Raw genomic sequence first — 27,924 nt, forward strand, 5'->3', positions numbered from 1 at the left:
GAAGTGGAGCTGCCGGGATTAGAACTGGTGCATATATGGGATCCCAGCGCTTTCAAGGCGAGGATTTTAGCCGCTGAGCCACCAGGCTCGGCCCGAACAGCATGTTTTTAAGAACATGTTTCCTTGAGAGATAGGAGTACCAGCAGTGTTAATAATGAAGTAGCTTTAGCTTGTTGTTCAGCCCTACTGTGAACTACATTTGACTCTGGAGGTTAGACTCTTTCTTTCTCTTGCATCATTACCTGTAGGGGATGCTGTGATCTCAGACTTGACATGTGGAGGTAGGTGATGATTGAGCAATGAGAGAATGCATCTTTTTTTGTTGTTGTTGTTCCTTAGTGCTGTTCCCCTGAGCTCACAGAGTACAGCTGTCTGGTGGATAAATGAAAAGATTAGTGATATAAAGGGCAGGAAGGTATGGTTCTTGTCATTAGTATTACACTTCCCATCAGTATGACCTTGGGCAGGTCACTGTCCTTTTCTGGGTATATCTTTTTTTCTTGATGTAATAGAAAAGTTTGAAACAGCAGTGTTTTCTGTTTGTTTTAAAATTCTGTGAAATCAGAAGGCATTCTGTTTTGCTCATTGCTATATTCCCAAAACAGAGCAGAGCTTGATATGTTTTGTTAATGGGTATTTGTTGAGAGAGGATGGAGTATAGTTTGACAGAATTATAGTGATTCTTAACTTTTCTAGTTAGTTGCATATACTTGTACAAGTTAATATATCTGGATTTTAATTTCATCATCTGCAAAATGGATATAATGGATGCTTGCTTCCGTAGGATTTACTGAGTTGCCATGACATAATGAATATAAAGTGTTTTATACTATACATAGCTCATAGCAATATTCAAAAGTTGTTACTGTGACTTAATAATCATCTATTTTTGCCAGTTTCACTAAAATCATCCTAATTTTCTATTTTTTTTTTTTTTTAAGAAACTTGACTTTTAAAGGTTTATTTTACTTGAAAGAATTACAAAGAGAAAAGAAGAGAGAGGTGTCTTCCATTTGCTTGTTAATTCCCTAAACAGATGCAACCTCCAGTGCTGGGCCGATCTGAAGTTGGGAGTCAGGAGCTTCTGGGACTCCAGATGGGTGCAGGGGTTCAAGGTGTGGGCCATCTTCCACTGCTTTCCCAGGTTGGTAGCAAGGAGTTGGATTGAATATAGAGTCACCTGTGTTAGAACTGGCACTCATAAGGGATTCTGGAGCTTCAGGTACGGGATTAGTATGCTATACCATCATGCCAGCCCCAGACTGAGGACTTTTTAACTCATTAGAAAATTGTAATTATGAAAAAGATTGTAGACTTTTTTTTTTAAAGATTTATTTATTTTTTTATTGGAAAGCAGATAGAGAGGAGAGACAGAGAGGAATATTTTCCATCCACTGATTCACTTCCCAAATGGCTGCAATGGCTGGAGCTGAGCTAATCTGAAGTCAGGAGTCCAGAGTCGTCTCTTAGTCTTCCATGCAGGCACAGGGTCCCAAGACTTTGGGCTGTCCTCAACTGCTCTCCCAGGTCACAAGCAGGGCGTTGGATGGAAACCAGGGCTGCTGAGATAGAACCTGCACCCATACTGGTTCCTGGTGCATGCAAGGTCAGAACTTTAGCCACTAGGCTTGTGCCAGGCCCAATCATAGAAGTTTTATTCCATGAGTGTTACTTCGCTTTCTCTTTTTATCATGCATCTGATCACCAAGAGATTCGACAAGGAAAGGAAAGTTTCCTCTACTTGGATAACAGCTTAAACCATATCATATTGCAGATGTGACAGGTAGCATTATATAAGGCATGAGGAGACCTTTGCGGGAACTCTTAGAAACGTGATTTCTTTTCTTCCTGTATAGTTGATCCTGGATCAGAAGTGGAGACGTTGATAGAAGAAAACGCCCATAGTAGGAGATACAGATACACGTATGGAAGATATAGATCCATAGTTCGTTAGCTAAAACTTAAGATCTATTTGGGCATTCCAGAAATTCTCACATTTCATCAAGCTATTATGGTTTATATGCCATGTTTTTATAATGTCCTCAATGAAATCTGGGTAGTCCCCAGTAAGACATCATTTGTGGGGCCTGGCATGATGGCTCAATGACTTAAATCCTTGCCTTGCAAGCTCCAGGATTCCATTTGGGAACCAGTTCTTCTCCTAGCCACTCCACTTCCCATTTAGCTCCTTGCTTATGGCCTGGGAAAGCAAATGGAGGATGGCCCAAATCCTTGGGATCTTACACACATGTGGGTGACCTAGAAGCTTCTAGATTCTGTCTTCAGATGGGCTTGGCTCTGGCTGTCGTGGCCATCTGGGGATTAAACCAGTGGATGGAAGATCTTGTCTCTCCTCTGTAAAATTGGATTTTCCTTTCCAATAAAAATCAATCTTAAAGGAAAAAAAAAAAAAAAAGACACAGTGACACAGGAAGGGAGGAATAGAAAGCAATTTCTTACTTCAAAGCCAGGAGCCAAAAACTCCACCTGGGTTTCCCACGTTTACAGCAGTGATCCAAACACTTTGATCCTCTGCTACATTACCAAGTGGCTGGATTGGAAACATAGTGTCTGAGTACTAGCACTCTGATGTGGATGCTGGTGTTGCAGGGAGCAGCTTAACATGATGAGCCACAATGTCAGTTCCTTTACTTGATTTCATATTTAAGAAGACTAGTACAATATCATGAAAGCTCATCCTAAAGTTCTCCTTTAGGATGCGTAGTGAAGGATATTCTCTGGGATTCTGTTTTTTCTAGGATGTACTGTTTCATTGGTTTGTCGGGTATTTAGGTGTCATATTTTAATGAGTTACACATATCATCAGCCAGATGGGCCAGATTCCCCACCCACAGGACTCACGAACCCAGCACTCCCCTCGCAGGTGGGCCCAAGAACCTGAGCCACGCGATCCAAGTACCACGGGATCCTCCTACCCCAAGGTTCACCAACCTGGTCCCCATCACGCTGGTGAACCCCAGGATCTGAGCCAAGCTACGCAGGCCCTGTCAGATCCCCTGCCCCTGGAACTCACAAACCTAGCCCCTGCTGGCCACAGACTGGCATGACTTGACTCATATCAGCATCCATAATTTTACTGAGCAGTCTGGCCTGGTCTAGCCTGCCCCTGTTCCAGCTCTTGCTGGTGAGTGCTGCAGCCTATCCCAGCCCAGCCTGATTGCTGTTTTGGCCCTAATGTGAACTGGCTGGCTGGTGTTGTTGCCCGATTTGGCTCCTCCTGCTCCCATTCTGGTTCTCCAATCTGCCAGTGGATGTTATGAACTGGCCCAGACAGGTCTGTCTCCAGACCTAACCCACATATGTGCCAGTGGGTACTGTAATCTGGCATGATCTGGGTTGCCCCCTGCCTTGGTTCTTGTGCTCACCTGCGGGACTGTGTCCCGATGAAGAAGTTTCCAAAGCTCCTCTCTCGGGTCTCCTACCAGTGGCAATTCTTGGAGACACCAGGACTTCTTGTCCTTGCCCTGGGCAGCTACAGCTTCCAGGGCCTTACACAGAGCCTCTTCAGCCTCTGGTAACTTCTTGGCCTTGATGGGCTTCAATTTCTTGTTTAATTCAAAAGACTATGGCAATACTAGTTGCTAGGCTCATTTCCACATAACCTCTTAAGAGATCCTCCAAATGCTTAGCAGTGCCCTGGGAGCTGTTGCCAGGGACTGCGACCTTTTTCCCTCAGTCTTCATTGTGGAAGGGCAGAGTGTCTGTTGTCTTCTTCAGATTCACAGGAGGGCAGCGGATCTCCAGGGAGGTCTGCAGACCTACCATCCTTAACTAATGTTGCCATGAAAAAGGGGTAGTTGGGCCCCATGGGAGGCAGAGCGACATCACAGCCGTGCCTCCAGGTCTTCACTTGGGCCTGGACATGCTTGGCAGGAGTTTCTGTCTTAATGAGGTTAGTTCCTGTTTCAGTGTTCAGATATTCAGTATGAAATTGATTTGTTTTACAGGCTGGAGCCTTGGATTTGCTGAAGGAACTTAAGAATATTCCTATGACTCTGGAATTATTACAGGTATGTTCTTAAATTTGTCACAGCTTTTGAATCTCATTAAATACTGTAACTTTAAAACCAGTGTAAGGTTGTATTGTCTTATGGTGTAAACTATTACCCTATTTTTAAAAAAGAGTGTAACATAACTGATTACTAAATTCCCATTATAGAAAAATTATTTACCTTCCTTAAGAATAAAACTTGAATCTCCCAGGTTGATAATGCTAGTGAAATCATATTGTGAGAGGAGTTTAGACTTGGAGCCTTGATTTGTTTTCTCAGGATTTTATGTTCTGGATCTGTCATCAGTAGATGTTGCCAGCTTGAACCTTGCCTCATGGTGAGATTGACAGGTGTCACTCTTCTCCCTTTTTAGCACTGGCTAAATATTTTATAATTATAATTTTATAATGAGGAGTCCATTGCAGAGTTCAATTCAGTGTCATAGAGGAGAATGCTGTTGGTTTGGATTGAAGATGTGGAAATAAATGGGGAGAAAAACTAATACATTGGGCTGGTGGGCCAGGTGCTATGGCTCAGTGGCTAAATCCTTGTCTTGCATGCACCAGGATCCCATATGGGCAATAGTTTGTGTCTCAGCTGCTCCACTTCCTGTCTAGCTTCCTGATTATGACCTGAGAAAGCAGTAGAGGAATGGCTTAAAGCCTTGGGATCCTGCACCCATTTGGGAGAGTCAGAAAGAAGCAGCTCCATGATTCTGGCTTTGGGTCAGCTAGGCTCTGACGATTGCAGCCACTTGGGGAGTGAACCAGCAGATGAAAGATCTTTCTTCCTGTCTCTCCTTCTCTCTGTAAATCTGTCTTTCCAATAAAAATAAATAAATCTTTAGATATGTATGCATATTTTGGGCTAGTTTTGGACATTTTTTATGTAGCAGATTCATTCAGTAATGAATATATTTTTTAAAGATTTATTTATTTTTATTAGAAAGTCAGATATACAGAGAGGAAGATCTTCCATCCACTGGTTTACACTGTAAGTGGCCGCAACAGCCGGATCTGCACCGATCCAAAGCCAGGAGCCTGGAGCTTCTTCTGAGTCTCTCACACAGCTGCAGGGTTGCAATGCTTTGGGCCATCCTCAGCTGCTTCTCCAGGCCACAAATAGGGAGCTGGATGGGAAGCTTGGCCACTGGGATTAGAACTGGCACCCATATGGGATCCTGGTGCCTTCAAAGCAAGGACTTTATCAGCTAGGCTACTGTGCCGACCCCAGTAATTAACATTTTTAAGATTATAACTGTTACAACTATAAATAACATCATGTTTATGCACGAATATGTAATACTTCTATGCAGCCATGTACTGTGTAATATTCAGTTAGTGTAAATTCACTTATTTCCTCAAACATTTTTAAAATCCTTTTTATAAAAGTTTTTTTTCCAAAAAAAAGTTTTTCTTTGAAGATTTTAATTAATTTATTTAAAAGGCAGAGTTACAAAGAGGAAACAGAAAGGGAACAAGAGAGAGAAAGATGGATATCTTCCATTTGCTAGTTCACTGCTTAGACAACATAAACAACCAGAGCTGGGTCTCCTGTGTGAGTGCAGAGGTGTGACCACTTAAGCCATGTTCCACTGATTTCTCAGGTGCATTTGAAGGGAGTTCAATCAGAAGTTGAGTAGCTGGGATTTGAACAAACTAGTGACCATATAGGATGCTAGTGACACAAGTGGAGGCTTAACTTACTGACATGGTGCCAGCTCCTGTTTTCTTAAGAGAAAGATACATTAGCATTAGCTATAGTTGTCCTTCTATGTAGAACATCATTACTTCTTATGGTTTTGTACTCATGACTTTCCCTATCCCTTCTCCCTTGCTGTGGTTTCCAGCTTCTGGTAACCAACATTATACTCTAAACTTCTATAAATAACCTTTTTAAAATTCTACAAGTGAGATTGCACAGTACTTCTCCTTTATTTATTAAACAGCGTGACTTAAGTTAATCTGTGGTATGTCATCCAAGATTTCATTCATTTTGGGTTCTAATTGTGTCACTGGCTGCTTAATGTCCCAGCTACTCGACTCTGATCCAGTACCCTGGTTGTGGCATGGGAACCAGCTGAGGCTGGCCTGGGTACTTGTTCCCCTGCACCCACATGGGAGATGAGGAGGAGGCTCCTGGCTCCTGGCTCCTTGCCTCAGACCAATTCAGCTCCAGCCAATGTACCCATTTGGGGAGTGAACCAGTAGATGGAAAATCTCTCCTTTGCTTTAGTTTTTTCTTTCCAATAAAAATAATTTTTAAAAGAAATTATTTATTTTTATTGGAAAGGCAGATTAGATTTACAGAAAGACAGAGAAAGATCTTTCATCTGTTGTTTCACTGTCCAAATAGCCACAACAGCCTAAGCCAAGCCAATCTTTAATCCAGGAGCCAGGAGTTTCTTCCAGGTCTCACATGTGGGTGCAGGGTCCCAAGGCTTTGGGTCATCCCTCTGTGCTTTTCCAGATCATAAACAGGGAGCTAGATGGGAAGTGGAGCAGCCAGGACACAAATTGGTACCCCTATGGGATTCTGGAGCTTTCAAGGTGAGGATTTAACCATTGAGGCATCTCACTGGCCACAATTTCTTTCTTTCATTCTGTGTGTGTTTTTTTTTAAAGACACTCTTTATGTATTTGAAAAAATTACAAAGAAAGGTACACATAAATGCACAGAGATCTTCATTTGCTGGTTCACTGCCCAAATGACCATCATTCATGGACCACATAAAATTATCAAATTAAAAATGAGCCTGCTATAGGTTTATTTCATTCCTGTCCCTACAGGATAGTGCCTTTCTAAGTATATACTTCACAGTCTAAAGAAATCATAAGCCAAGAAGACGAGTTCTCTGCTAGAGTTTCACAATATGCAGTTTACTAAAAACTTGGATCGGTCCTGCAGTCAACAAAGCTGTTTAACCCCATAATTCCTTATGTTACTTAAGCACAAAATACTTTTTTGTCAGTTTTTGTTTTATTTATTGTTTTTCACAGTACAGCTTTAAAAGCATAGAGGCTCATCTTACTCTTTCGCTCCCTATTCCCCCTCCCACCTTCTGTCCCTGTGTTACCTCAATAGTTCATTCCCTCAATACAGTTTAATTTTCTAGTATGTAAATATTGGTGACATGGTAAGTACAGGCAAAGTTAGGAAACCCATGGTACTGTGATGTGAAGGCTTATTTATGTTCCCTTGGGTGTGGAGATGCATACTGTGTATTACTTTCTGATATACAAACTCCCTCTCCCTTGTACAGGTCATATATATATATATAGTGTTGTACTTTGCATATCAACTGTCTTATATCAGAGAACATATGATATTTGTCCTTTTGGGGTTGGCTTACTTCACTAAGTGTGATGGTTTGAGCTGGGACCATTTGCTTGCTAACAATAAGACAAATTTTTTAAAGATTTATTTGTTTATTTGATTTCAAAGGCAGACTTATGAGAGAGAGGGAGTTGTCCTCGATCTGCTAGCTCACTTCCAAATGGGCTGCAGTATCCAGGTCTTCCATATGTGTACAAGGGCCCAAGCTCATGGGCCATTTTCTGGCTTTTTCCCAGGTGCTTCAGTAGGGAGCTGTTTCAGAAGTAGAGCAAGCTAGGATTCAAACTGGTGCTCTTCGGGAATGCTGGCATTTCGCGGTGGTTTTACCTGCTGTTCCACAAAGCTAGTCCCTTTGTAGGGTACCTTTTGCATCCGGAAAGTCTTGAGGTATCAATTCTGGGAAAAATTCCTAGAGTCTGCTTAATTCTTAGAGGTAAATCAAGGCTTGGTTATTTAAGCAGATAGCTTTGTGGTGCTTTGTTTTCTCTTACTGCTTTCTTCTGTTTTCCCAAAAATACCTTCTGAAGGGAAAAAAATTACTTATTTCAGATTTTTACTTTTTATTCTTCCTTAGCAACTGTGTTTCTTATTTTGACTAGATAATCTATTACTTTTATTAGCATGTTTATTATCAGTATGAGTTTCTTCAGTGTCGGGTTGGATAATCATTGATTTTTTTAAAGGCTTATTTATTTGAAAGTACTACAGAAAGGGGAGGATAGATAGAAGTTTCCATCTGCCTATTCCCTGAATGGCTGCAGTGTCTTAGGGCTATGTCAAGCCAAAGCCAGGAGCCAAGAGTTTCTTCTGTGTGTTCCACGTGAGTAGTAGGGACTCACATGCGTGGACCATCTGCTCTTTAACAGGGAGCTGGATCAAAAGTGGAACAGCTGGGACATGAAATGGCACTCAAAATGAGTTCTCACATCAAAGTTGGTGATAGCTTTACCACAGTGTCAGCCCAATCATGGTCTTTAGGTTTTTTTCTTTTCTTTTTTTTTATTTGAAAGGCAGAGTTACACAGAGAGAGAGAGAACTCATCTATCCTCTGGTTCACACTCTGAATGTCTGCAGTAGCCAGGGCCAGCCTAAAACCAGGAGCCTGTATCTTCATCTGGGTGTCCCAGGTGCGTTCAGGAGTTCCCAAGCTCGTAGTCTGTCTTCTACTGGGTTTCTAGGACATTAACAGGGAGCTGGATTGGAAGTGGAGCAGCTGGAACATGAAGCAGTGCTCATATGGAATTCCAGCATAGCAGATGGTATCGTTACTTGCTGTGTCACAACCTTGGTTCCAATCACTGTCTTTTTAATAATTAAAATAGCCTGTGCTTTAATCTTTTGCTGTTAAACCTCACCTGCCATGCCAAGCTTTCCAGTCGGTATAACACAGGTTATACCAGTCAGTCACAGATGCTAAATTCTTGCCCAACACTTGTGTTTTTGTTGAGTTAAATTATTTAAAGGAAACCTTAAGTACCAATTTATTTTTTTGCCTTAAAACTTATAGCAGGGGTTCATTCTCTCAGTACTAGGAATTGATTGTCTATTAACAGCCTAAAGTTGCTAAATAATTAACCATTTTTTTGGTCATTTTTAATTGCACTGCCAATGCTTTTATGATCTTTGAACACACTTGAAAACCATTGATGTGGGAAAGAGCATATACCTTGTAAGTAGACAAAGCTAAATTAAAATCCCAGCCTTTTCAATTAATAATGGTATAATACTGGGAAAGTTATTTACTGTTACATCCAGTCTTTTCATCTTTAGAACTAAGTCAAATGAGGGTCTGGTGTTTGTGGCTCAGCAAATTATGCTGCCTACCACCTGCGAAACTTGCATCCCATGGGAGCACCAGTTTGAAGTTGTGGCTACTCCATTTCAAATCTAGCTTTCCCAAAACGCATCTGGAAAAGCAGTGGAAGAAGGCCGAAGTGCTTGGGTGCTTGTCATCCACATAGAGACCTGATTGGAGTTCTGGGCTCCTGACTTCAGTCTGGCCCAGCTTCATTTGGAAAGTGAACTAGCAGATGGACAGAACCTGTCAATCCATCTCTCCTTTCACTGTATCTCTGCCTTTCAGAGATAGAAAAGAAAGAGAAAAGGAGGGAGGAAGAAAGAAAGGAGACAGAAAAAGAAATTCTGTTTAAAAAGTAGAGTGATTTCAATTTTTAAGAATTATTAGGAAGATTAATGAATATGAATGCTCCAGATAGCATTCTGGGTACATAATATCACATGTTAAATTTTACATCCTCTGAATCTGTTTAATATCTATGCTTATAAGCCAGTTAAAGGCCAAAAAAAAAAAAAAGTCTTTTAAACCTCTGTAAGTAGTAGTTTATGTTTAGATAGACTCAGTAAGTTTCAGCTCTGTGGAGTAATATATGCAGAATGTCTAAAATCAAAGAGACACATATATTAGTCATGATTTCTTCGGCATGCCCTATGTTTTACAAGTACAATTGTACATTTTATCCTCAGTTTTCCATGAAAGGATTGATTTCATATGTTTGCCAGCCTTATTACAGTAGTAAGTTATGTATTTGCAGGTCTCTGTAATCATTTTGATGAGTGCAGTGTTTAAGTTGAAAAAAAAATGTCTCTTAAGTCTATGGCATAAGAATACAAATATTTGAAGAGTTTTGTTGTTGTTTTTGTTACCTTGAAGTGGAAATAGGAACTTGAGAAACAAGATAAGTTGGGTAGAATGCCAAATTACTTGAAATAAAATTGATGTACAACTTTATTATTTTATTATTTTATTGTATTGTATTGCTGTATTGTTGCCTTGCAGTCTACAAGAATCGGAATGTCAGTTAATGCTATTCGCAAGCAAAGTACAGATGAAGAAGTTACATCTTTAGCAAAGTCTCTCATCAAATCCTGGAAAAAGTTATTAGGTACAGTTTATCTTCCCATACATGTTTTTATTATTTAATTTATTCTCATGTTTGCACTTTTTTTCTCTCTAAATTTGGGGCATATTCCTCATAAGCTTGGTAATATGGGGTTAGTTTGATCTCGAAGAAGTTTTTCATTTTTTGGGCCTCTCAGATTTAGGTTTCTTGCCTTCTGATACACATACTAGATAAGCTCTTTGGGAAGAAGAGTTTATCTCCAAGGGAAAGTTGGTGCATTCTTAAAAGAAGAACATACATATGTGATACATACTCACACACATGTGTGTATAATTGACACAGTAATTATCCTTGAGATCAGATTAAGATGATTGTTACGTCCATCACCTCACACATTTGTTAACTTTTTGTGTTGGAAACATTCACCGTCGTCTTTGTTAGCTATTTTGTTATTAACAATAGTTGTCCCGTGGGCCCAACTCTATGGCCTAGCGGCTAAAGTCCTTGCCTTGAATGCGCTGTGATCCCATATGGGCCCCGGTTCTAATCCCAGCAGCTCCATTTCTTGTCCATCTCCCTGCTTGTGGCCTGGGAAGGCAGTTGAGGACAGTCCAGAGCTTTGGGACTCTGCACCCACGTGGGAGACCTGGAAGTTCCTGGCTCCTGGCTTTGGATCAGCGCAGCACTGGCCGTTGCACTCACTTGGGGAGTGAATCATCAGACGAAGGATCTTCCTCTCTCTCTCCTCCTCTCTGTATATCTGACTTTGCAATAAAAATAAATCTTAAAAAAAAAAACAAACAAACTATAGTTGTCCCATTGTGTTTTAGGACAATTAAAGGTGTTCCTCCTCTTCACCTGCACTTCTGTCTTCTCTTTCCATCTCTCCTTTTCTCGCCTTTTCCAGGTTCTGCTCACCACTGTTGTCTTCCTCTGTGTTTTTGACATTTTGGCTTGCACACATTGAGAACATGCAGTATTGTTTTGTTTTTCAATGCCTAAGTGTTTTTCCTTAGAGCAAGCATATTTTCTCATAGAACCATAGTATAGAAAATTTAAGGAATTTGTTATTGGTGCAGTACTTTAAATTGCAGTCCATATTGTAGTTTTGTTAATCGTCTCAATATGTCAAACCTGGGATCCCATATCTGGTTTTTTCATCTGGAATCATGCATAAGCCTCTTTGAGGCTGCTTTCCTCGTCCTCCTGGAAGATCCCAAGATAAGGTGGCAGGGGTCTGGCAGAAGTCCACCGGAGAAAGGAGATGACTAGGAGTCAAACAGTCAATCCATTTATTGAGTCTAATGGTGAAGCTTATATGCAGGGTGATAAACAGGAAGCCCAGAGCACTAGTAACAGTAACCTGTTTGGTCCCCCCATCCCTCATAGCCACCACTCAACTTAAAGGTCAGTTTTAGATACAGTCCTTCCTGACAAGAGCAGTCTGCAAGCATCCCCTAATTTGATCTCCCGTTTCCTTACTGCAAGGTGGGGACCTGCCAAGCACGATATATACTGTCTAGTTCCAGACCTCCTATCAGCCATCAGGTCAAAGTGGGGTCTCAGTTTGCCAAGGCCCTTGCCGGTTTCTGCTGGGATGCAGTGTGTTGCACCCTCATGAGCTCCAGCATAGGCCAGGAAGGCGCAGATCCATGGAGACTAACTACACTTCTCTTGTTTCTCTTCCTCCTTGTTCTACTTCCTTCTTCCCCACCCCTCCTCATTCTCCTCTTTTGTCTCTCTCCTTTTAAGGGATTTGTTTGTTTTATTTGAGAAAATAGATATTACAAAGAGAAGGAGCAACAGGAGAGAGAAGTCTTCCATCCACTGGTTTATTCTCTAATTGGCCACAACAGGCAGAGTGGAGCAGATCTCAAGTTAGCAGCCAGGGTATCCCACGTAGGTAGGAACCCAAGGACTTGAGCCATCCTCCGCTGCCTTCCCAGGCCGAAAGCAGGGAGCTAGATTGGAAGTAGAAAAGCTGGAACACAAACCAGTACCCATAAAGGGTACTGATGCTGCAAGCAAAAAATTAACCTGTTACTCCAAGGCAGTCCCTCTCTTGATTTATGACATTGACATTTTGAACAGTACAATTACCTTTACCCCATTTCTTTCTTTTTTAAGATGTATGTATGTATTTGGAAGACAGAGTTAAAGAGAAAAACAAATCTTCCATTGGCTGGTTCATTCCTCGGATGACCACATCAGCTGGAGCTGGGTCAGTTAAGCCAGGTGCTTCCTCCTCATCTCCCAGTTGGTTGCAGAGACTGTCTTTAGCTGCCTTCTCAGGCAGATTAACAGGGAGCTGAGTTGGAAGAGGAGCAGCCAGCACACAAACTGGTGACAGTAGTGGGTGCTGGCATCACAGGCATTGGTTTTATCCGCTGCACCACAGCATGGCCTTTTCCCTCTCCTCCACCCCCATTTATTTTAATAACATATTCTGTAAGATTTATCTGTTATTTTCTCATAATGATATCAGGTTATATACCCACAATTTTCCTTCTTAAGTTATCAAATCTAATCAAATTATAGTTTATTTTCCTTTTTGCTGTTCTGTAAGAAAGATACTCTTAAAGATCTTAAAACTGTGTTGAATTTTATCTAACCTTTTCTCTATTAATGTTTATTCATTGGTTTTCTATAAAACCATTTTTATGATATAGAGATTTGTCCTTTTTATGATTTTTAAATATAGGTATTTTTAAAGATTTATTTTTATTATTTTTTTTTTTTGTATTGGAAAGGCGGATATACACAGAGGAAAGACAGAGGAAGATCTTCCGTCCGATGGTTCACTCCCCAAGTGAGCGCAACGGCCAGTGCTATGCTGATCCGAAGCCAGGAGACTCTCCCGGGTCTCCCACGCGGGTGCAGGGTCCCAAAGCCTTGGGCCGTCCTGGACTGCTTTCCCCGGCCACAGGCAGGGAGCTGGAAGGGAAGCGGGGCTGCCGGGATTAGAACCGGCAGCCCATATGGGAACCCCGGGCGTGCAAGGCAAGGACCTTAACCACTTGCGCCACCGCACCGGGCCCTAAATATAGGTATTTTTAAACTAGTTTCTTTGAGACAAAGGTCGTATCTGCTGTTTTGCTTCACATACCTGCAGAGGAATCCAGCTAAGGCCAAAGTCAGAAGCTGGGAACTTAATTCATATCTCCTGCGTGGTTGTCAGGAACTCTGTCATTAGCTGTTACTGCCACATCGGTTCTGTGTTAGGGAGCATGAGTCAGAACCTGCAGCTGGCACCAATTATCAAACCCAGGAACTCTGATGTAAGATGTAGGTAACTTAACTGCCTTCTAAAATGCTAGACCAAACACCTATCCCAGTTGATTAACACTTCTTTCCCACTTCAGTATTTATAAATCATTTCACTATTAAGAAGGAATCCTTCTACCCTCAGTTGTTTTTCCACTATTAGTGTGGATCTGTGGATTTCTAGTCTGTTCAGTGGATTGCATTTCTTTACTATTCAGATTTACTTTGATAATATGCGCTGTCTCGGGTTTGGCCTCTGTGCCTCTTCAGCTCTGCTCCTGTGTTCTTTTGATAAGCCTACCAGTTGTTGTTGTTTTGTTTTCCTTTTTTCTAATTTTATTTATTTATTTATTTTTAGAAATTTGAGACTCAGAACACAGGAGATTCTGTATGCTAATTCAGTGTCCAAATGCCATGGTATCTTGGGGCTGAAGGAAGAAATTGAGAACAAAATCTGGGTGACTGGAACATTACTGTCACCTCACAAGATCTGTGTTGATGGGAAACTGAATTAGGAAATGGGGCCATGAACAGAACCTGGGTACTCTGACGTGGGACATGGGCGTCTTAACCAGTAGGATAAATGCTCAGTCCCTTTGCAGTTTTTTGAACTTTCTTACATCTGATACCACAAGTGTTTTGGGCTCATCTCTTTTGTGCCATGGCCCTGTATTCAGTCTGTGTGTAAGAAGGCATTAAACTTACAAGGAAGATAATACAAGAAAAGCAAACATTTTGAAAGTTTCAAAGGCAGTGATAGAAATAAGAAAAATATTACAAGAGCCTGAAAACTAGGGACTGAACCTTTGTAAAGTGTGTAAAGTTTGAAGTCTAATTTTAAGAAAACTGAAATGGAATCTATGGTTGTTGTATTGGATTCTGGAACGGGAGAATTTTTCCATAGCTAAAAAAGTCAACGATAGGACAGTGGTCTGTAGACTAGTTAACAGTATTACTAGGAATTTAGGAAAATATCCATATATTAGAAAAATCTTTCCCTGAAGATTACTTAGAAATGGTGTGATAGCTCAATTGGCTAAATTCTCCCCCTGCAGATGCCAGGATCCTAAATGGGCATCAATTCATGCCCTGGCTGCTCCACTTCCCTTCCAGCGCCCTGCTTGTGGACTGGGAAGGCATAGGAGGATGGCCCAATGTCTTGGGTCCTTGCACCTGTGTGGGAGACCCAAAAGAAGCTCCTGACTCCAGATTGGCTCAGCTCCCTTGTGACCATTTGGAGAGTGAACCAGTGAACCACTGTTGAGCAAAATGTCTAGGAGTGAGGTGATTTCTGAGGTACACTCAAGTGTTTCCTGAACCTAGCCTCTTGGCAGTTGTGGTTGATTTAAAATGAATATAAAATAATCTACTAAGTATTACATTAGTTAAGCTGTTTTGACTTTATGAAAATTATTAAAGGTGAATATTGCTAAAACAATATTGGTATGTATGATTGTTTTACTTTTGAAAATGACAGTGTTGATTTTTTTTTTAATTCTTTGCTTCCTTTGTTGTTTATACTTTCCTCCCCATTAGCATATGAGTTTGTAGTTTTCACCAAATGATAAAATGTATTTAGGTGTGGGTGGCTGCACATGGATCATGAAAAATACCCACATGCATATTTACCTGTGGAAAGCACCATTTTGGTTTTGAGGGAGAGGTAGTAAATAGCCTGTGGATGCTCAGTATATTTTAGTTGTTTGTATTTTTTTAATAGCACTAACTTTTTATGAATATTATAAATTTTTAGATGGACCATCAACAGAGAAAGACTCTGAAGAAAAGAAAAAGGAATCTGCAGTTACATCACAGAATAGCCCTGAGGCAAGGGAAGAAAGGTATTTCACATTGCGGAAATTCTTTTCTATTGAAAGTTGAAAGTGGTCTTGCCACATCACTTCCTGCATGCTTCATGGTCCTATAGCTACACTCCTGTTTTCTGATCAAAGGAAAGTAGTCATTGTACATAGACAGTCATTTGAAGGTCTTCGTGTTCTCGACAAGATTTCTCAAACATTTCAGAGAAGTAAATACATTGCATAAATAAATATAAATTATTAATATTATAGATTCAATAATGCAGTACTAATTAAGAATACAAATACAAATAGCAAATACTTTGCTTCTTAGACTGACTTCAGCCCTGGATTTTGTGTGGGGTTTTGTTTGTTTGTTTGTTTTTTAACTAAGAATGTGAAGATAAGAAATGAAAGGTTCAAGTTGTGCCTTAGCTCTTATTCAGTCTCTGTATTTATTCTTTTCTGTACATGCCTTATGTTGTGTAGTATACCTTGTATTATCAAAATAGGTGAGACACATAGGTGATGATTATAAGGGACCTTCAGGCAGTTTATGAAAAAGCCATGTATGGATTGTATTTTTTTTGTGTGTGTGTCAAGTAAACTCTATTCTCTTTTCTAAAACTTAACATTTTGTCAATACTATTGATTACAATTGATAAGCAATGGTAAGGTTAAATCACAATTTTTAGTACACTATGCATTTTCTCTTTATTTTGAGGTAATTTTGAGGTATTTTGAGGTAGTAATGACACAAAACAATATTATGTTCTTTATGCTGTTAAGTATATCAGTAAATTCTCTAAGAACTACATTAATCTGAAGTAGTTCTTCACTCTGCTGTCTTTCAGGACCTTGATACTTTTGCAAAGTACGGACTGTTATTATGCAGGATGTTTTAACGTATTTCAATTGTGTTGCATTTAGAGTTACTGATTTAATGCCTAAAGCATATAAACATACAAACATTTTTATAGTTTTATGTATTTAAGTTAGACATAGAGCCTATCCTCAGCAGCATAGAATTATGTATGAAAACTGGTAAATTAAGTGATTGATGTCTACCCTTGCACACACAAATATACACTTAAAGAAGTGAAGAAGACTGCAGAATCAAGTCTGGGGTTTATTTTAAAGGAAAGTATGCGTTTCAGTCAAAGTGACTGGAGCTGAGCAAGGGTCTACATTTTAAGTACAGAAATTTTGAAAAGGTTATGTGCTTGAAAGAAGGTACCAGAATCTAAGAACAGGGCCAGCATTAGTGAAACTAGTGGGGAGAAAGCTCCATCAGATCTGCCCAGGAAATTTCTAAGTTGTGCTGAACAGTTGGTCACAGGCATAGAGAAGCAAAAATACTTTAGGTAATTAATAGGTGGTTTTAAAAAATATCTTAACATTGATTTGTTCAGTTATTTATCATTGACAGGTGCTTTGTAATATTTTGAAAATACGAATAGCAGTAAACCCTTAGTGCAGGCTCTGAAGAAACTCAGTGTGGTTGGGAGAACACATGAAAAGTCATCATGTGCAAACCTATATCCTTTGGGTCTATTTCTCTGATAAGGTCTCAGAGAAGGCTTCAGGGGAACTGACTAAACCTAGAGGACTTAGGTGGCCATCTCACTCCCAGTGACCCTGTTACTTAAAGATTAGCACTGATTGTATTTTAGATAGATGGCAGCATTATAACAAGTTAGACCTATAGAGGGTACTTTAAAGTTTTTGAGATTGTGGCAGAAATGTAAGACAGTTATATTTTAGAAAAAATTTACTAAAAACCCAAAGTAAAACGTTAATTATAAGCAGTTAAAATGAGTAGGTCAACTGGAAATTATTGAACTGTCCTAACATCTAGGATTAATTGGTATTATTTGGGAGAAATTTAAATTTTAAACTTCTTTATTTTACGTCCCCATGGCACATGGCTTTTATCCTGAGGAGATTGTCTCATTGGGAACTCCTGGTTTAATGGGAAGGAACAGCACTTTCTGAAACAGTTTTTCTTTCTTTCTTTTTACTTGAGAGCTTTCATGCTCTCTAGTCTTGCCTATTCAGCTCTATCCTAAAACCAAGAGTTGTGCTTTGCATTTGCTGAGTTATATTTGTATCTGTTTTCATTAAAAATTGCTTAGCTTTTAGAAGGTTAATCAGGGTGAAATAATTGATTAAAAAACATTAGACTACTAAATTTTAAAGTTTGTAACTTTAATTTTGTGGACAAAATTTTTTCTTATGTAGTAATGTTGTTACTTTAAAAGCATTTTTTTCCTTCTCTTTTTGGTATGTATGTGCTTGTGTTGTATATTTTAGTAGTTCCAGTGGCAATATGAGCAGCAGAAAGGATGAGACAAATGCTCGAGATACTTACGTTTCATCTTTTCCTCGGGCACCAAGCACTTCGGATTCTGTGCGGTTAAAGTGTAGGGAGATGTTGGCTGCGGCTCTCCGAACAGGAGGTAAGTTTAGTGTATTTCAGAACTGCTGTCCCCACCTCATGTTTCCCATCCCAATGAGAGATGCCCACATCTGCTTTACCCAGGGAGAAGTTGTTGCTAATAGGAGTCCCTGAAGTGAGGAGAAGGCATGCTGGTGTAGTTGCTCATTTCCAAGTGATTTTCAGAAATAGATTGTTTCTACTGTGTGGACAACTTTCTAAATTCCTAGTAATTTAAACTTTTCCACATATGTTTGATTTCCTTGCATTTATCTACAAAGGAATTACCATGCCCTCAGGTTGTAAGCTAATAATACTGAGTTGTCACATGTATATGAATTGTGTGTGTGTAGATTTTGATTTCTATATCAGACACTTATTTTCATGGTTCCCAATTTTAGCAAGTAAAATTTTGGCGTTAGTGTTTCATATGCAAAAATGTTTATCAGCGTCAACAAGCCTATCCTTTTTCTTTTCTGTTCTTCTGAACCATAGCTCATTTAACTTGTTTTTCTCCTTCCTCTATCCTTTCTGCTTTGATTCCTTCAGTGTCTGTTTTTTCTTGTTTTCTTGCTCGTTCCTATTTCCTTCTATCCTTTTGAATGTTCATATAGGATTCTTCTGAGTATGTCCATGTGTGTGATTGGCAGATATTGAATGGTTTCTTTGCATTGAAGCCTGAGTCCCAGGAGGCAAGACAGTTCTTTCTATAACTTTGTCTACTCTCTGCTGGAGCAACCAAAATTTATGGAGTTGTGGTGAAATGAGGAACTGCATGCTAGAGCAATTACTTCCCTACTCCTAAGGGATAAGGAATCATCAATTCAGGAGCCCTGTGGATATTAGGTGAAGCCCAGGGAGGAGTCTAGTGGGTAGTAAGGAACAGAGTTGAATGAAACTGACTAAGGATTCTCTTTATAAGGCAAATGGGGTTGAAGAAATAGGTATGCAGTTTAATTAACCTTGTTTTGGAATTTTTTAAAGTGTTACAATTGAAAAAATTGTTTAAGTTTTGCAATTAAATTGTTTTTAATCTTCTTTTAGATGACTATGTTGCCATTGGAGCTGATGAGGAAGAATTGGGTTCTCAAATTGAGGAAGATATCCTTTCTACATGTATTCATAGTTTTCTTAAGTAATCTAGTAGTCTAATTGTAGTTTTTCTTATGGAATATAATTCTAAGTTTTACTCCTAAGTTACTGTGTTGATTGCACTGTTTTGATTGGAAAGGAGAAGGGGATTTAGATTATTTTAATCCTTTTGATTTTCCTGTCATTATTGAAACGCACACAGCATTGGTGGTATTTTTTTCTGCATTTCAAATTGAGAATGTAACTTCGGATTTCAAAATTATCTGGAAGGACATGAAAAGCAAACTCACAGTATGATGATTTCTCATATGGTTCAGCAGAGCATGTGCAGTTGACAGGGCTCATATCCCAAAGAGCAGTGTGTTCACACTGCAAGAGAAAGTCTTTCATGAGAATAGGGACAAAAGGAAAGAAGCATCCAGGCGACAGTGTGATTGGAAATGTCCTTGGTGAGGAGACATCCGTGTTAGGAAGGGATCTTCTCTAGAACTCAGCTTCTGCTGTGGCCTCTGCCCTGTGGAGAAGAGTCTGTTACATGAGCTTCCTGCTGAGCTTGGAAGAGGTGAATCTTCCGTATTGGTGCCACAGTGGGTGGTCTTCTCAGAAGGTTCCCAAGCAATTCTGCGACCTTGGTAGAATTCACATTTGAGCTAGTTAAAACTTGTGGAAGGCCAAGTTCCTATATTTTTTGAAACCCTGCTAGTTTGCATGTTTCTGGCATTAAACATTAGAAAAAAATTATACTCCTTCATGGTATAAAAAGTACTATTACTTTCAGTTACTGATCAAGGATCAGATAAAGTGGCTTATTTTTCATCTGAATTGGAAATTTTTTTCTTTGGATTGCATACAAATTTCAGGAATTTTTATTTTGTCAGAATAGAGAAATATGATCTTGTCTTTATAATTTAACTCATGTTTCCCTTAATGGCCTTGTACCTATATATCAAGAAATAAGGAATACAGACATGAAATACAAAAATAGAGTACGAAGTAGGATATCAAATCTTAAAGATGCAAAAAACCCAAATTTAAGGAAGAACGTGTTGTGTGGGAATATTCCTCCTGACTTATTTGCTAGAATGACAGCAGAGGTGAGTATGTTGTATAGAAACCGTTCATGTCTGTGAGCTCCTGATGTCAGTGTCAAGCCTATGAAGTACTATGTAAACACTACAAATATAATGACTTGCTATTTGCTGTGCTAGACAAAAATTGCTATGTCTATAAAATTCATTTTTAAAAGGCTAATTAAAGTAATTAAAAACCTTCACAAAGTAAGGAACATAGTATCATAAGACCATATATATCTATCATCAACCTTTGAAAATTTTTGACAATTTGTTACCCTTTCATTTGTCACTTTTTTCTTTGACCTTTTATCCTGATTTTTTTAATTACTTAATTTTGACAATCTTTACTAAGTTGATTAGGGCGCAGAGGGTCAATCAAGGGCTACAGGAAAGTGGGTAAGACTAATTGTTACCACATTTTTAAATTCTGTATCTGGCGTAAAGGGGGAGATAAAGCAAGAAGCTGCACCTAGCCATCCCACCCTATCCTGATTTTTTTTCATGCAGATCCCAGCTAGTGTATTATTTACGTGCATACTTAACAGGTCCCTTTAAAAATATATTTTTCTTGGTGCCAGCACTGTGGCCTAGTAGGCCTAGCCTCCATCTGCAACACTGGCATCCCATATGACGACATGGTTGTTAACTTACGATCTAGCTCTCTGCCCAGGATAGTGGTGGATGGCACAAATCCTTTTGCCCCTACACCCAAGTGGGACACTGGGAAGATACTCCTGGCATTGTATCAGTTCAGACTGTAGCCCTTGCACCTCTTTGGGAGATGAACCAGCAGATAGAGGATATCTGTCTGTCTATTGGTCTCCTATTGTCTTACCCCTGTAAATCTGCCTTTCAAATAATAACAAATAGATCTTTTTGTTTTGTTTTTTAATTTTTATTTAAAATTAAAACCCCCAGACTCAAGGTCGCACCCCTTCCCAATCCTGTCCACTGCTCAATGAGAGCAGTGGGTGGGCGCACGTGGTGGATAGAGCCAGGATCCAAGCAAGACTCCTCCTTCTGAGACCCACATAAATAGATCTTAAATACATTTCTGCTTAGATAGCCACATTGTCATTGCTACCATATTCAGTAAAGCTAACAGTTCCTTAATATTATCTAGGAAAATGTAATTGATACATATTTTCCCAATTGTACGTTTATATTTTATATCAGGATCTAAATCTACATGTTTGTTTAGTTCTGTTTTCTGATGTTTTTACAATTTTTTTAAAATGTGAAATTATTTCTTTTATCTCTCAGTACAACTATTTTCTGTCTTCTGTCTCACCTCTGCTCGTTTTTTTTGTGGCGTCAATCTGTTGAGGAAACCAGGTCACTCATTTTGTGCCCACCAGTATGGATTTGTGTTTCTTCCTCGTTGTGTTATTGAATTTTTAATTTCCATAGTTTCTGTAAATTTGAGTCTAGTTTTTTTGGTATTACATTCAAGTTTGATTTGTTTCTTCATAAAAACATATGTTGCTTTCTTCTGCTGCATCACATTAGGGATCACATGTCTCATTACTCTATCTTAAATCATGCAGAGATTTGCGAGTAGACCAGTGTTGCAGCAGGGTTCTCCATTATAAAGGACTCCATTCAACCTTTCATCCTGTAATTCTTGACTACATTGAGTATTTTAGTAGGAGGTACAAAACAGAGTTTCAAGGATTGTGTTACTCTTTTCTCATTTATAAGCTTGAGTTCTTTCATAAGAAAGTACTTGCCCTTTTATAAGGTTGAGCTGTTGACTGAGAGGGAAAAGACAGGATAGATGTGGAATTCTTTCTCCTTAGGTGTTGTCTTTTATTTGATTTTGCATATGTGTGTCTTCTGTAAATATCATGGGCTTGTGGCTTTTTATGTGTCCTCTAGGGACTGTTTCTTTTCAGTAATTTATTTTGATGATTGAAAAAATTGTTCTGTTTTTGGTCAATAGAAACTCTGCTGCCCATTCAGCTCATTTGCAAAAAGCCTGTTAGCACCTGTGCTTTCTGGTGCAACACAGTGATTTGGTACTCCTGTGCAGGTCGTGCCTTGAAGCTGGAATCAGACCTGCTTCTTCAGAGGTGCCTGACTCTGTTGGGCACAGTGGTAGTACAAAAGACGCTTCAGATTTATAGCCCTTGGACAGCACTTAGATCTAGTTTGCACATGTGAACTTTTAAATACTTGAAAAAAATTTAAAAGGAAGCAAATTCTCATGTCCTATGAGGGGAAGATGTTGACTTTACGAAAAACTTTAAATGTAACTTTGGATCTGTCATTGTTAAGTCAGTTGTGCACAGAAGCAGTCAGGATGTGGATATATGTGTAACTGCATGGTCCTGCCACCCCTCTAACAGGAAATGGCTAGTGATGAGCTCAAGGAAATGCGGAAAAATCTGACCAAAGAAGCCATTAGAGAGCATCAGATGGCCAAGACAGGCGGGACCCAGACTGACCTATTTACCTGTGGCAAATGCAAAAAGAAGAACTGCACTTACACTCAGGTTTGACATTTTTTAATGGATTGTTTTGTCATGGTAACAGTGCTTGCAATTCTTGTTTCAAAGCAAAGAAACTTAACTAGTACTTGGGTAAGAATGCCTTTTTAATACTGATTTCAACTAGCTAAAACAAAATGTATAGTTTTATACTTTCATGGAAAAAGTTGCTTTGAAGTGTATGTCAATTAAATAGGATTTATAAGATAGAGAATGTAATAAAATGGGCATTTTTTTCCTGAGAGTTCATAAATATTACATTACTGGTTGCTATGTAAATAGATCATAACACTTTTTTTTTTAAAAAGATGTATTTATTTATTTTAATTGGAAAGTCGGATATACAGAATGGAGGAAAGGCAGAGAGGAAGATCTTTCTTCTGTTGATTCACTCTCCAGGTGACTGCAATGGCTAGAGCTGAGCCAATCCGAAGCCAGGAGCCCAGAGATTCTTGTGGGTCTCCCATGCAGGTGCAGGGTCCCAAGGCTTTGGGCTTTCTTCAACTGCTTTCCCAGGCCTAAATAGGGAGCTGGATAGGAAGCAGAGTTGCCAGGACTAGAACCAGTAGCCAAATGGGATCCCAGTGCATGCAAGGCAAGGACTTCAGCCACTAGGCTACCGTGCCAGGCTGCATAACACTTTTTTCAAAAAATATTTATTTGTTTTTTGTTTGAAAGGCATATTTTCAGAGAAGAAGAGACAGAGAGAAATCTTGAATTACTGGTTCATTCCCTAAATGGCTGCTGTGGCTGGAACTGAGCTGATCTGAAGCTGGGAGTCAGGAGCTTCTTTCTGGCCTTCCACATGGGTGTGGGGGCCCAAGGCGTTGGGGCCATGCTCTGCAGCTTTTCCAAGCCAAAACAGAGAGCTGAGTGGGAAGTATAGCAGCTGGGATGTGATTTGTTCCCATATGGGGTGCCAGCACTTGGCAGGTGGAGATTAGCCTTGCACCAGCTCCAATCCTATCATTTTAGAGGACTATATTATTGAAGGAGAATTTTTACTTTGTCTCAAGTGAAGTATGTGTGCTTTATGCTTAAATGGCCCCCAGATAATTTTTCCTTTCTTATGACAATGGTGATTATGATTATGTGTTTGATACAAGAAATCCTTTAGTTTTTTTTTTAAGGTTTACTTTTGTTTGTTTGAAAGGCCAAATTACAGAGAGGGAGGGCCACATTGAGGCTAATGGCCGGAGCTGGAGCAGTCAGAAACCAGGAGCCAGGAGCTGCTTCTGGGTCTCCCACATGGAGACATCCTTCACTGCTTTCCCAGGCACGTTAGCAGGGGGTTGGATTGGAGTGGAACAGCTAGAACTCAAATGGGCACCTGTATGGGATGTCAGTTTTGCAGGCAGTGATTTGAGTCCTTGTTGCTCAGTTTTAGTTTCAGCTTCTTGCCAATGCTGGAAGCAGCAGGTGATGACCCAAGTATTCAGTTCCTGACACCCATGCAGGAACCCTAGGTGAAGTTCCTGGCTCTTGGCCCAGTCCCATTTATTGCATCCTGTTGGGTAGTGAACTAGTAGGTGGAAGATTCTCTGTCTCTCTCATCCCCTCTCTTGCTTTCCCCTTCTCTCTCTGTCTCTCTCTCTCTCCTTCTATATTACTCTGCCTTTCAAATAAATGAGTAAATCTCTGAAAGTATGTAATACAAATTTGATTTTTAAAAATTAAAGCTTCCCCCTCAAGAACTCTCTAAATTGTTTAGGTGTGAATTTTCACTATTGGAAATAAAACTCTTTAAAACATTTTGTTTGTTTGTTTGCTTATTTTATTTGAAAGGCAGTGGGAAAAAGCTCTCCTGTCCACTGTTCCTTTTCCAAGTGGCTGCAACGGCCAGGGCAGGGCTAGGCCAAAGCCAGGAGCTAAAAACTCAATCCCAGTGTCCCACATGGTTAGTGGGATCAAACCACATGAGCTATCATCTCCCAGCTGCAGGAGTGAGGGAGGACAGACAGAGATTCCTCCATCCACTATTTCATGCTGAATGGCCGCCACAACCAGGGCTGGGCCAGGCTGAAGCCAGGTTCCTCTGGGTCTCCCATGTGGCTACAGGGCCCAAGCATCTGTGTCATCTTCCACTGCTCTCACAGGCCACCAGCAGGAATTAGATTGAAATTAGAGCCCTGGGACACCTATTGGCTATGCCATAGTCCAACCTTGTATACCACAATCCAACCCTCTATACCACCACAGTGTACATATCTTAATAATATTCCACCAAATGGATGTCTTGGTATTTCCCTCTTAAATATTTCAAGTTGTTTCCCGTATTTGTACTATTATTACAAATTATGTTCTTGCAACATTTTTGACTACAGATACTTTGTTTTTAATTACTGGCTTGGATTAGATCTGATAGGAAGTTCCTAGGTTATAGAGGATGAGTAATATTCTTACTTTCTTGCTGCCTAAGTTTAAAAAAAAAATGTTGGGACAGTTACGCTTGTCAGCTTGAAGTATTAGTTCTGTGTTTTTGTTAATAAGATGATATTGGTACATGTTTACATTTGTATGTTCCAGGCTTCTCACTCTGGACTGCTCTTTCATATTTACTAGACATTTATAAAAAATGTGTAACTTTAGATGGTTTTCCCACATATCTGAGATAAATTAAACATGGCAGATAAATAAAGAAAGGATTTGTAAAAGTGAATTTTGGAAATATTGCTGTGCACCTTTGATGTTACTTACCTGATTTGGATTTGTTTCTGGCGCTTATACATTGTGTTATTGTATAGTGTGTTACTATATATTTTGATATAGAATGTTCTTATTTAGGTTGTATTTTTTATGATGTTAAATATAGTAATCTGATATGTATTAATTTTGCTGTAGGTGCAAACCCGTAGTGCTGATGAACCGATGACCACATTTGTAGTCTGCAATGAGTGTGGAAATCGATGGAAGGTATAGCATCCTTTTGGATTCACATTATACACATTTAATGTTTATTTTAGCACTTACAATTTATTTCCCAGACCTGAACCAAGTGTTCCTGCTGTGTATATTTTTGAGTATAGCCTTCACACAAGCAAATTTATGTTACTTAACTTTTGAGTGCTTTTGTTAGCTATAGAAACAATTTGAAATTGACAGAATTACATGTCAGCCTGCAGAACACTCAGTTGTTAATATAGATGGCAGTGTTAGAGATGTGGAGCTGGGGTGCTTTGGGGCCATGGGCTATTTTGAACAACTTTCTAACTTAGTATCACTGAACTTAATTTTTACATGTATTATCTCTATTTCAGTTGTCATAAAGATAATGTTTAAAATACCTGAGAATTGTCAATGTTCCCAAAATTGCTATTTTTTATTAGTTTTTTGTGAATCTTGTACAGGTTCTTTTTCCCCTAGCTATACATAAAATACACATTTCAGTTTAAAACTCATTTGAGCTATTCTTGAAGTTTAAAGCATTTTATGGAAATCAGAGGTAAATTGAGAGTCTGATATCTTTCATGAATATAATTTGGGAATTTGGCGCTAGACACTCTTTAAGGTTATTTGGGGTCAAGTACCCATTAATTTACAAAGATTTCATTTCATGTGGTTATCAGGACTGTCTTCATGGTTGGAAGCAGTGTCTCCTGTTCTGAATTGATAGAAATTTTTTACATTGGTCTGAGAGGGACAGTAAACTTTTCTGTTCTAGTCATTTTAAACAAACTTGGTTTTTCCAGATAGCTCTCTCAGATTGTTTTGTGCAGTGGATTCTCATAGTTAATATTGTGGTTTTGTATAATGCATTTTGTTTTGAGTGTAGGCAGTTTGTTGCAGATCTCATATAGAAATTTGGAAAGCTTATGCCTAATACAATCAATGTATTCTAGAAGCTCAAATTTAGAGTTGTTAATTTTTTTAACCTGAAAACTTTGAGGCATATTTAATTAAAGAAATGTTAAAAATATTTTATACTAGTTTTTAAATTATATATTCTTACTACCTTTAGGAAAGTTGAGTGCTTAACATAGGTTGACTATTTTGTGTGAAAAATAATGCCTTTTTTAAAAAAATGTTTTACAAGTCTCATTAAATATTTCTTCTTTTTTGGCAGTTCTGCTGAGTTGGAAGAATTTGCAAAATATCTGGACCATTAAGAAAATGGATTTTTGTAATTAGCTTTAAAACTAGGCCAAGCAGCTGGTTTTCCTGCAAAACAAATTTTTAAAGCAACCTAAATCCCTTGGGTCAATCTTTGTTTTCAAGTTAACATCCCCTTAACGCCTTTTGTAGTCCGATCAATAGGGACACCATATAATTCTATGCCTCTGTTTTAAAGCTTGTTTTTCATTTTTGTATGTAAGTCGATATTAAAATTTCATCAACTAAACTTTTGGCAATTTAAGGTTTTTTTTCTCCTTCAGAAAAAAGTTCCTTAACTTTTACAGTCTGAAGTATACACAGTAGAAATTTACTGTCACTCTGTTAACCCATAAATGAAAATCACATTGATTTTGACATTATATTGACATTTACTTACCAAATATTAAAGGAAGATAAAAGGTATTATAATTTTAAGTTTACCAGCTATGCTGTGTATTCAAATAATACTTGAGCAGCTTATCTAAATTGTACATAATATTTGAAGTAGCATATAAATTTGATTTTAATTGTATTCACAGCCTGATATAATTAGATATTACTTTAAATCTGTAACTAACCGTGATCATCATTTCTTGTAATTCCCTGTACATGTGTGTTGTTCTTAATGGTTTTTACTTTTGGAAATATTAACTTCTGCAATCATTTTGTTTATTTACCTGTTGGTAGTATATTTTAGTTTTACAGAAAACCACTGTTGCAGTTTAGTAGGAATTTCATAAATGTCTTCCCAGGCAAAGAATAAAAAGCTTCTGCTGAGTCCCCTCTCCCCTGTTAGGAAGATACACTGAGAAGAAAATGTTAGTATCTTAGAGTAGTTACTAATCACAGCTCATGACTTGGATTTTCACTTGGAAATTTATACTGACCAAGGATTAAACATAAAGATTGTTTAAATCATTGAAGCTGTCGTCTTTTGATATAGATATTGCTAGAAAATATTTTTGTCCTGAGTTTTATTTGCTGTCTTTTTTGTTACATGATGATGATTAAGATTGTTGAGCCAACAAAGTATGGACTATTGACAAGTGGTTTATGATGCACATCTTAACGGTGTTACTTTTTGTTTAGGTATGTACTATTTGTTCGGGTTGAAATAAGAAAAAGGTGTACACCTAGTTGTTCTAGCACATCTGAAGGCTACTATGGCAACGTCTGTGTTTGTGCTGGAATTGCATTCTCTCCAGATGTCTGAAGGAAAACTTTGCTAGGTGCTTGCGCTCCTTGCCCTCCTTTCCCCATTTATTCTTCTAAGTCATTTGGATATGTTACACAAAAGACTGAAAGGGCCCACCAGTATGCCTCTGCTTTGTCAATTCATCGATGAATCGTTTATCATTTTAAGAACAAGTTTTTGACAGAGTGAATTTAAGAATAATATTAGTCCCGCTTTTAAATTAAATGATCCATTTAAAATTTGTAATTCAATAAAGATTTTATTGCTATTAAA

At 38.8% G+C, this 27,924-nt stretch overlaps 1 protein-coding gene across 3 annotated transcripts in view; it reads left to right on the forward strand.

Annotated features, from left to right (window-relative positions):
* Window positions 1-27,924, forward strand: part of TCEA1 (transcription elongation factor A1) — a 32,678-nt gene extending 4,754 nt beyond the window's left edge. Inside the window, exons 2-10 of one of the 3 annotated variants that reach the window (XM_040972569.1) lie at window positions 3,969-4,031; window positions 10,147-10,252; window positions 15,228-15,315; window positions 17,590-17,732; window positions 18,755-18,811; window positions 19,742-19,896; window positions 22,224-22,370; window positions 25,206-25,277; window positions 26,428-27,924. In XM_040972569.1, coding sequence (XP_040828503.1) covers window positions 3,969-4,031; window positions 10,147-10,252; window positions 15,228-15,315; window positions 17,590-17,732; window positions 18,755-18,811; window positions 19,742-19,896; window positions 22,224-22,370; window positions 25,206-25,277; window positions 26,428-26,436 — 840 coding nt within the window. In that variant the 3' untranslated portion in view covers window positions 26,437-27,924. Of the gene's footprint in view, window positions 1-3,968; window positions 4,032-10,146; window positions 10,253-15,227; window positions 15,316-17,586; window positions 17,733-18,754; window positions 18,812-19,741; window positions 19,897-22,223; window positions 22,371-25,205; window positions 25,278-26,427 lie in introns of all 3 variants that reach the window. The other 2 variants (XM_040972568.1, XM_040972570.1) reach the window with 2 other exon arrangements.

This window comes from Ochotona curzoniae, unplaced genomic scaffold, assembly GCF_017591425.1.
Source record: "Ochotona curzoniae isolate NIBS_2020 unplaced genomic scaffold, NIBS_Ocur_1.0 contig_2318, whole genome shotgun sequence".
Classification (NCBI taxonomy): Eukaryota; Metazoa; Chordata; class Mammalia; order Lagomorpha; family Ochotonidae; genus Ochotona; species Ochotona curzoniae.